Source organism: Sinocyclocheilus rhinocerous, unplaced genomic scaffold, assembly GCF_001515625.1.
Source record: "Sinocyclocheilus rhinocerous isolate Xijiao unplaced genomic scaffold, SAMN03320098_v1.1 scaffold302, whole genome shotgun sequence".
In the NCBI taxonomy this organism is placed as follows: Eukaryota; Metazoa; Chordata; class Actinopteri; order Cypriniformes; family Cyprinidae; genus Sinocyclocheilus; species Sinocyclocheilus rhinocerous.
The window spans coordinates 113,596-123,120 of NW_015638976.1; the positions used below are offsets into that span (position 1 = coordinate 113,596).

Genomic DNA, 9,525 nt, shown 5'->3' on the forward strand with positions numbered 1-9,525 from the left:
ACACACACAGAGACACACACACACACACAGAGACACATTAAATATGCACTAATTTATATAGACACTGGATAAACACAGGTTCATAGTTCTGGTTTGATTTTGTCGTCACATTAGAGTTAAAGGTTTTTCCAGAGGGGATTTTGGATTTCTCGTTTTATCATAAATCAGAAAATACTGTCAACAGACGGAAAACAAAATGATTCTCACCATGTTTTTAGGAGTGAAATGTTGTATAAATCAGTGTGAATGAAATACGACCAAACCTTCAGAATACAGAGAGGAATAAAACTGTAAGGTTTGGTGTAAGTAAGTGCTGCTGAAGTGGAGGAAAAACCTCAGTTAAAATAACAACACGATTACAGTCATTTATGAAGTTGAGTTTCGCTCCATTTCGTCTCTGGCATTTGTTAGATACTACAGTAATGATTTGTTTATCAGTCACACGAGCACAATTTAACCAGAATAAACCAGGAGATCTGATCTGTTCTGGTGAAACTCACCAGCGTCCTCTAGTGTTCAGTTACAGGAACTACTCTCCTTTAGTTTACTGGGAATATGCTGATTACAATTTAACTAAAGACGTAATTCTGCATAAAAGCCAGTTTATAAAGTTTTAAATATGGATTTTTTTTTTTTTTTTTTACACAAATGCATTGATTCACTTCAGGAGGCCTTTATTAATTTATTAGCCGTGTGGAGCACTTTTTATGATGGATGGATGGATGCCCTTTATTTTTGCTTCAAAATCTCAACACCCATTCACTGCCATTATAAAGCTTGGAAGAGCCAGGACATTTTTAAATATAACTCCGATTGGATTCGTCTGAAAGAAGAAAGTCATACACACCTAGGATGGCATGAGGGCGAGTAAATCATGGGGTAACTTTCATTTTTGGGTGAACTGTCTCTTTAAATAGACTCGTTGATTGCAAAACATGCATTTAACTGAGCTGTTGATAAATATCAGCTGCCGCTCACCTTTGAACCAGGCTCCGGGTTTGAAGAGCGCTTTCTTCAGCGCGCTGTACAGGTGAAAGTTCAGCCGCTTGAACTCGGCGATGTCGTCTCGGATTCTGGGCAGCAGCACCAGATTGTAGAAGCGCTGAGCCATTCGCTCCTTCAGATTAGACGAGAAGATCCTGCACGGACACCAACAACGCAAGTGAGCGCAAACACAAAGCGGCAGCCACATATGCGCAGCGGTCCGTGCACGTGACCTCTGACCTGGTGGCCTGGTACATGGCGGCGGCCGTCCACGTCTCCGGCTCAGTGAGGTACAGCACCTGCTCCCAGTTGGAAAGAGCCGGGATAATCTTGAAGGCTTTGGGAAGTTTCCCGCTGCGGTATTTCGACAGGACCTGCGGAGGGAGAGTGTTAGCGCCAGCGGAGGACGACTCGCACGCTAAAGCGTTCATATTAGCGCTCGTACCTTGCTGACGCCTCTGTACACCTCCAGCACCCGCGGGTCCAGCTGAGGAGCGGCGCGTCCCGACGCCTCGGACATCACGGTGCCCACCTCCGTCTGCTTCTCCGTGATCTTCTCCATGATGATGTCGGCTAGCGTGCGTCTGTGGCGACACTAGCGGTTAGCTCACGCAGCGCGGCGCTCGTAAACGCTCCATGTGCGTGTCTGCTCACCTGAGCGGCGGGTTCTTGTTCATGAACATCTCGATGGCCTTCTCGTCCTCAGGATCCACGTCCACCTCTCCACCCGTCTCCTCCGCAGCGTCATCGCCCAGCGCCGGCCACTCGTCATCAGAGTCTCCGTCCTGTGTGCTCGGACCTGAAACAACCATGAGTTCAGTCGCTTTCATACATAGCAGTCTATATATTCTGATCACTGCGCATATATAGTTAATCTGTCTGTGTGTGTATTATAAATATCTATCATAAATATCTGTCTGTCTATAGACTAGGCTATATAGATATACTTTGTAAACATCTGTCGGTCTCTATGTCTATATATACAATAAACATCTGTCTGTGTCTATATATCATAAATATCTGTCTGTCTGTGTCTATATATCATAAACATCTGTCTGTCTGTGTCTATATATCATAAATATCTGTCTGTCTGTGTCTATATATCATAAACATCAAAATAAAATGCCCATAGAGAATGGACTGCTTTCAGAGGTAGAGAGGGGTTGGTCTAATTTGCACAAAGTCTTCTCCTTCTCAAACCAGAGCTGACAGCAGACGTTTTTATCAGTGAGGAACACACTGCATGGAGAGAAACACATTCATTTCAATGAAGTCCTTGCCAAGGACAATGGCCCAGCAGGATGGAACATTGCCGTCCTTTTCGGAAAATCAGAGTAAACATTATTCCGCCTTATTTATTTGCTGAGCAAACAACCGTGCCCACGGGAACTAAACGTGGCTTTTAGAAGAAGACCAGTGCTGTTCAAAATGCAGGTGGAACTGTTTTTATTCATGGCTTTTATGTACAAGCCTTTCTTAGTTCAGGAACTTCACTGTCAGACAAAAGGTTGAACACATCTACTCGTTTATTATTATTACTACTGTATTTTTCTTGTATGTTCTTTCATGCATCTTCATGGTACTCAAAATGAATGCTTTTTGAACAGTATTGAAGGACTTCTGGGCCTGCTTTTTGTTCATTCGGTCAATAAAATATAATAAAACCTCTTATAAAAGCAAATCAATCGTTTTATTTTAGAATAAAATATTTTATATGTTTTACTTATTGAAATTTTAGAACATCTTTATTTTACAATAACATGTATTTTATGATTAAATGAAATATTTTGTTATAAAATGAAATGAGATTTAAAGGTCTCTTATGTCTCTATGTAAAATATAATTTTTTTTATAAGCCTTTAGATCAAAAGTTTTTTGGGAAACATTTTAGTCAGGTGTGTCCAAACTTTTGACTGGTAGTTTGTTTTCAACTAACAAACCCAAAACATCTTTTCCAACCCTACTTGGTGGAGGTCTCACATATTTGTGTGAAATCCGGTTATTGATTACCGCTATGGAGAAAAGTACAACAAACCATGTCCTCAGGAGGAATGACATCAGTGACACCTGTTCACCTCTGCATCGCTATGCTGAGACGGGCCAAAATCTCACAGGATCTGAATCCAGACATCTCATTCCTCCTGGGAGAACATGCATTAATAAATCATGCCTTTCTATTCAGTGATGAGTGTGTGTGTGTGTGTCTTCACATGTCATCTCCTCTTTAGAACAACATGTTTGTCTCAGGGGCTGTTCCAGTTGCTCATCTCACTGACTATTGTGTCTCTTTCTTCATTAAATCTGTGATCAGAAGTGACAATTAGTGACTGATGTGTGATTTTAATCACCTGCAAGGCAGTTCAGCCGCAGCTTGGACACTAAATCCACATGCATTTGGGCAGATTCAATTTCAAATCCAAGTGAAACCAGTCTAAATCTTTATATATATATATATATAATAGTTATGATAAAAAAAGATTGAAGAGTTAGATGTATCATTGGCACTTGATCACAATGCAGACCTAGCAAACACAAATAAACTCTATTATGAATTAAATGTAGTCAGTTTTTTATGTTAATTTCCCCACAAAACAGAGAGAAAACTTTAGTTGTTTGATGTCAATACTTTCATTTTCATTAGAGATGCTCCCTGCAGCCCCTGAGATACACTGTATGCTTGGAAGGGGGTGGATGAGTGATTAGATGTCCTCTTCCTCTGATCGTTTGTGCCTCCGTGCAAATAAATAACCTGCGAACGCAAATAAACAGAGGCATCCATCATGAGAGCGTCCCAAAGACAGTGACTGATTTCTGTGCGAGGCTCCTGAGGGAACAGGATACGTGACACTGGCACTTTTATTGTGAAAAATGGCAGCTGCCAGTGCACCAGTATTCACGTGGTGAGATGTTCGAGACGACTGCACTGGATGGGTGAGCAGGCAAGTGTGTGGTTTCTGCTGGTATTTTGTTTATCATTTCACGTAATGTGACTCTATGTTGATGAACAACATGATTAGATGTTTCTTTTTTTAATTTTTTTTATTGTGTCCTTGGGAATTGATATGAGCTTAAAAATGGAGATTGTCGCAAAGAGACTAGATGTTTTCCTAGTGTGTGTGTATGTGTGTGCTAAAGTCACAATTGCTAAGGTGTTTTGGAGTGTTCTTTAGCACATAGGCTATTATGCATTTGGAACAGTGTTCTGGGACGTTGCTAGGGTGTTCTGGGTGTTGGTTTAGAGTGCAATAGTCGGATCCAGAAGTAAAAATCCCATTCATTTTGACAGGGAATTTGATTTTTAATGATAACTTGTTAACTGTTCAGCAGAATTCCAGGTGAAAACTACATTACACATGATTTGCAAAAATAATATATATATATATATATATATATATATATATATATAATAAACATCTCTCTGTCTTTGTCTATCTATAGACAAATATCCATTGTAAATATCTGTCTGTATACCATAAATATCTGTCTGCCTATATATCATAAACATCTGCCTGTCTTTATCTATCTATCTATAGACTACATAGACTCAAATATCCTTTGTACATATCTGTTTGTATACCATAAATAATCTGTCTGTCTGTGTCTATATATCATAAAAATCTGTCTACGTCATAAAAATCTGTCTATCTATATAACAAACATCTGTCTGTTTGTCTGTCAACATATATGTCTATATATAATAAACATCTGTCTGTCTTTGTCTATCTATCTAGACTATATAGACAAATACTGTATATAGTCTGACAAATATACAGCTGAGTCCTTAGCCATCTTCAAGAAACGACTAAAAACACATCTGTTATTTGACCCTCTAACTCTAGCACTTTCTATTCTATTTTAATTATACTTTATCTATATTTATCTTCTTTTTTTTTTATTTAAAAAAAACAAACAAACACTAGCTTTCTATTTTTTCTATTCTATCTACTTGTTTTTCTTTGTGTGTGTGTGTGTGTGTATATATGTGTGTGTGTTTATGTATATAATATATATATGTATATACACCTTGCTACGTGTGCTGCGTTAGGCTAACCGAGACTTGTCATGTTGCTCTTTTGTTGGTTTTGATTGCTTCTATTGTCCTCATTTGTAAGTCGCTTTGGATAAAAGCGTCTGCTAAATGACTAAATGTAAATGTAAATATCTTTTGTAAATATCTGTCTGTATACCATAAATATCTATCCGTCTGTCTGTATATCATAAACATCTGTCTGTGTCTACATATCAAACATTTGTCTGTCTGTGTCTATATATTATAAACATCTGTCTGTTTGTTTGTATACCATAAATATCTGTTTGTATGTCTATATATAATAAATATCTGTCTGTAGTGTCTATATATTATAAACATCTGTCTGTTTGTCTATATATTATAAATATCTCCATGTCTGTATATCATACTTCTGTTTGTCATATATATATATATCATAAATATTGGTCTGTGTCTATATATTATAAACATCTGACTGTCTAGATATCATAAATATCTCCATGTCTGTATAACATGTCTGTGTCTATATATTATAAACTTCTGTCTGTATATATCATAAATATCTGTCTGTCATAAAAATCTATATATCTATATATCATAAACATCTGTCTGTCTTTATCTATCTGTAGACTATATAGACTCAAATATCCTTTGTAAATATCTGTCTGTCTATATATCTATTTGCCTATCTATATCAATCAGTAATATTTACCTGACTGTCTAAAGACTATATAGACTCACATATCTATCTATCTGTCTATCTCAGATGGTCAGGTGAGTTGGCTCACCTAGTCGAGTGGCTGGTGGTCTCCTGGTGTCTGGAGTGAGTCCCAGCTCGCTCTGCAGCTCCTGCTGTTGTATTCTGGCCTGCTGGAGGATCTTTCGGGACAGTTTCTCGTCCACATACTCCTGCTCCTCCTCGCTCCGGCTCCGGTTCTTCAGGCGGCCGCTGTTCTGGACCGCGTCTCCCTGCACGATCTGATCGGCCAGAGACAGAGCGAGCGCCGCTCTCTTCTGCACCTTCGGCATGATGATGATTTATACGATCAATTATTAGTATTATTACCTCCGGCTTGAACTCATGGCATGCAGCTGAGCGCCGAACACACGTGTGTCTGAAACAAATGGCGCAGTGTGTGTGTGTGCGGCTGATCTGAGATCAGATGGGCCAAACGAGCGCAGATCTCAGTCTTTATGCGGCGCTCATAACAGCTGATCTCAGAGCGGCGCTGCGTCACACTGTTTACTTCCGCTCCACGTGAGATCTACTGCTCTCAATCAATGTTTCAGTGCGTCTGCGATCATTTTATTGAATTATATAGATAATTTCAGATGTTTCTGTATGGTCCGATTAAAGTTTTTCACTTTAATTGAATTTGGGTTATTCACGAAAGCTGGATTGATCCGGAAGTAAATACCGGATCGCGGAAGTTTGCGCCAAAGAAATGGGTGTAACGTGGTGAGAAAACACTTTTGTTTTTATATTATTGTTGTAAATTTAGTTTTTAATGGTTCGATTTCTTTGCTCCGGTGCTTATAAATTATTCTAATATCTTGAATGCACTGAGAGGATTTGGAAAGAAACAAAACGCTCTTCGTCTGTCAGAAACTGTTTATCTGTAAAAGCTATTTTTGATGTTGTAAATAAAACAAAGATTATTGAAGTGCGTTTTACAAGGAAACAATTTTTTCAGTTTTTCTACTTCAAAACTTGCCGTTTTTTTATTGTTTGAAAATTGCTAGCAATTTCTGAGTGAAAATAGTTTATATTCTATATATATGAGAATTCTTATATATCTATAAAATAATTTTCTTTGGTTTGTTTTGTATGAAAAAAGCTTTCAAAGGTAACTTATTGCAATAAGTATTACACAAACTGAAATAAATGTATTTTAATACAAATTAACGAGAAAAAAAAATCACAATTTTTTAATTATTTGGATGAAAGACTACATTTTCTTCTGTGAAAATTTAATTTGGCAAGTGATATGATAATATAAAACTATTTAGTTTATTCATAGTTTGAGTTTAAATTTAATGTATTTAAGGAAAAAATATATATATGTAAGGATATATAAACTAAGCCTTTTCTTCTGTTTTTAAATTTGCTTTATTGCATAATATAAATGTAGATTAAAGAGATCACATTATGACAACATATAGAAATTTTATATTTTAGCAGCACATTAATACAGTGCTGCAGACTTTACGGTTTCAGAATGTTGTTATAACCTGGCAGGTAGCATGATAATATGAAACTCTAGCGTGTTTCCTGATGGTGTGTGTGTGTGTTAGCGTGTGTCAGGTGCCGGTGGCGGAGGGCAAGAGCGTGCAGCAGACGGTTGACATGCTGCATAAGAAGCTGGAGCAGCTGGGAGCCATTAAACAGGGAAACTTCTGGGTGGACTGCGAGACGTACCACGCCACGGGAAACGCCACTGGTGAGCGAGACGCTCCGCCGTATGTTGCCATGGAAACCAGACCATACCTACCGCGCGTTCCCTGTGTGTTGCAGGTCAGCCGTCGAAGCTGCTGTACGTGATGCATAACTCCGAGACGCCGCTGAGCAGCATGGCTCTGTTCGAGGGCGGCCCGGGTCTCACCGCCGACGCCAACTTCGACGTCCTGATGGTCAAACTCAAGAGTCACTTCCAGAACGCCAAGGGACATAAAGTGGAGAGCCGCGGCACGCGTTACCGCTACTGCGACTTCCTGGTGAAGATCGGCACCGTCGCCATGAGCTCCAGCGCCAGAGGCATTTCAGTCGAGGTTTGAATGTGCTCAACGGGGCTCGTACGAATAAACTGTGATTTGTTAATAACTTTACCAATTTATTAAAATTGAAGAAAAATGTAGGAGCTACTAAAAACAAACGTACGTAAAAATCGCATACTGCTTTCACAAAAACTTCGTACCAGCTATTAAACATAATAATCATTCTAATTCAGTGAGAATATCATAGTCTAAAGATAGCTGATGACCGATAAAAACATTAACAGCCAATCAGAATCCACTCTTTAAAAAATGCGAACTTTTAAAGCGGCAGACGACAAAACTGCAGCACGCAATTAGAATAAACACAACATCGTGCATTGGTGTAGATGCTAATATAGTTATCATTAGTTGGTGTGGATAATTGTTATATTTAACATTATAGTTATTGTCTGATAACTATATATCACGCTAATATCATTTATCGCGGAGTTAGGAGTTATCGATAATGACATGGCGTTATTGTCTGTTGGCGTGGCTGCTAATATCATTAATCGCCGAGTTATCGTTATTGTCTGTTGGCGTGGACGCTAATATCGTTAATCGACGAGTTATCGTTATTGTCTGTTGGCGTGGACGCTAATATCATTAAATCGCGGAGTTATCGATAATTGTCTGTTGGCATGGACACTAATATCGTTAATCGCTATTGTTATCGTTGCTTTCTGTTGGTGCGGATGCTAATATCATTAATCATAGTTATTGTCTCATGGTGTGGATGTTAATATCATTTATCGCCGAGTTATCGTTATTGTCTGTTGGCATGGACGCTAATATCATTTATCGCTGAGTTATCGATATTGTCTGTTGGTGTGGATGCTAATATAATTTATCGCCGAGTTATCATTATTGTCTGTTGGCGTGGACGCTAATATCGTTAATCGCCGAGTTATCATTATTGTCTGTTGGCGTGGATGCTAATATCGTTAATCGCAGAGTTATCGTTATTGTCTGTTGGCGTGGATGCTAATATCGTTAATCGCTGAATTATTGTTATTGTCTGTTGGCGTGGCTGCTAATATCATTAATCGCCGAGTTATCGTTATTGTCTGTTGGCGTGGACGCTAATATCATTAATCGCTATTGTTATCGTTGCTTTCTGTTGGTGCGGATGCTAATATCATTAATCATAGTTATTGTCTCATGGTGTGGATGTTAATATCATTTATCGCCGTGTCTGATAACTATATATCACGCTAATATCATTAATCGCGGAGTTATCGATATTGTCTGTTGGCATGGACACTAATATCGTTAATCGCTATTGTTATCGTTGCTTTCTGTTGGTGCGGATGCTAATATCATTAATCATAGTTATTGTCTCATGGTGTGGATGTTAATATCATTTATCGCCGAGTTATCGTTATTGTCTGTTGGCATGGACGCTAATATAATTTATCGCCGAGTTATCGTTATTGTCTGTTGGCGTGGATAGTTATTGTCTGATAACTATATAATCACGCTAATATCATTAATCGCGGAGTTATCGATAATTGTCTGTTGGCATGGACACTAATATCGTTAATCGCTATTGTTATCGTTGCTTTCTGTTGGTGCGGATGCTAATATCATTAATCATAGTTATTGTCTCATGGTGTGGATGTTAATATCATTTATCGCCGAGTTATCGTTATTGTCTGTTGGCATGGACGCTAATATAATTTATCGCCGAGTTATCGTTATTGTCTGTTGGCGTGGACGCTAATATCATTAAATCGCAGAGTTATCGTTATTGTCTGTTGGCGTGGATGGCGTGGATG

At 38.6% G+C, this 9,525-nt stretch overlaps 2 protein-coding genes across 2 annotated transcripts in view; one reads left to right on the forward strand and one right to left on the reverse strand.

Annotated features, from left to right (window-relative positions):
* The window catches only part of LOC107750710 (bystin), an 8,045-nt gene extending 1,903 nt beyond the window's left edge, over positions 1 to 6,142 (reverse strand). Inside the window, exons 1-5 of the mRNA XM_016566219.1 lie at positions 5,782 to 6,142; positions 1,639 to 1,783; positions 1,430 to 1,568; positions 1,225 to 1,358; positions 979 to 1,139 (exon numbers count right to left, since the gene is read on the reverse strand). Coding sequence (XP_016421705.1) covers positions 979 to 1,139; positions 1,225 to 1,358; positions 1,430 to 1,568; positions 1,639 to 1,783; positions 5,782 to 6,022 — 820 coding nt within the window. The 5' untranslated portion in view covers positions 6,023 to 6,142. The remainder of the gene's footprint in view (positions 1 to 978; positions 1,140 to 1,224; positions 1,359 to 1,429; positions 1,569 to 1,638; positions 1,784 to 5,781) is intronic.
* Positions 6,143 to 6,360: 218 nt separating this feature from the next.
* Positions 6,361 to 9,525, forward strand: part of med20 (mediator complex subunit 20) — a 23,480-nt gene continuing 20,315 nt past the window's right edge. The window contains exons 1-3 of the mRNA XM_016566171.1: positions 6,361 to 6,452; positions 7,289 to 7,434; positions 7,509 to 7,762. Of these exons, the coding sequence (XP_016421657.1) occupies positions 6,439 to 6,452; positions 7,289 to 7,434; positions 7,509 to 7,762 (414 nt within the window). The 5' untranslated portion in view covers positions 6,361 to 6,438. The remainder of the gene's footprint in view (positions 6,453 to 7,288; positions 7,435 to 7,508; positions 7,763 to 9,525) is intronic.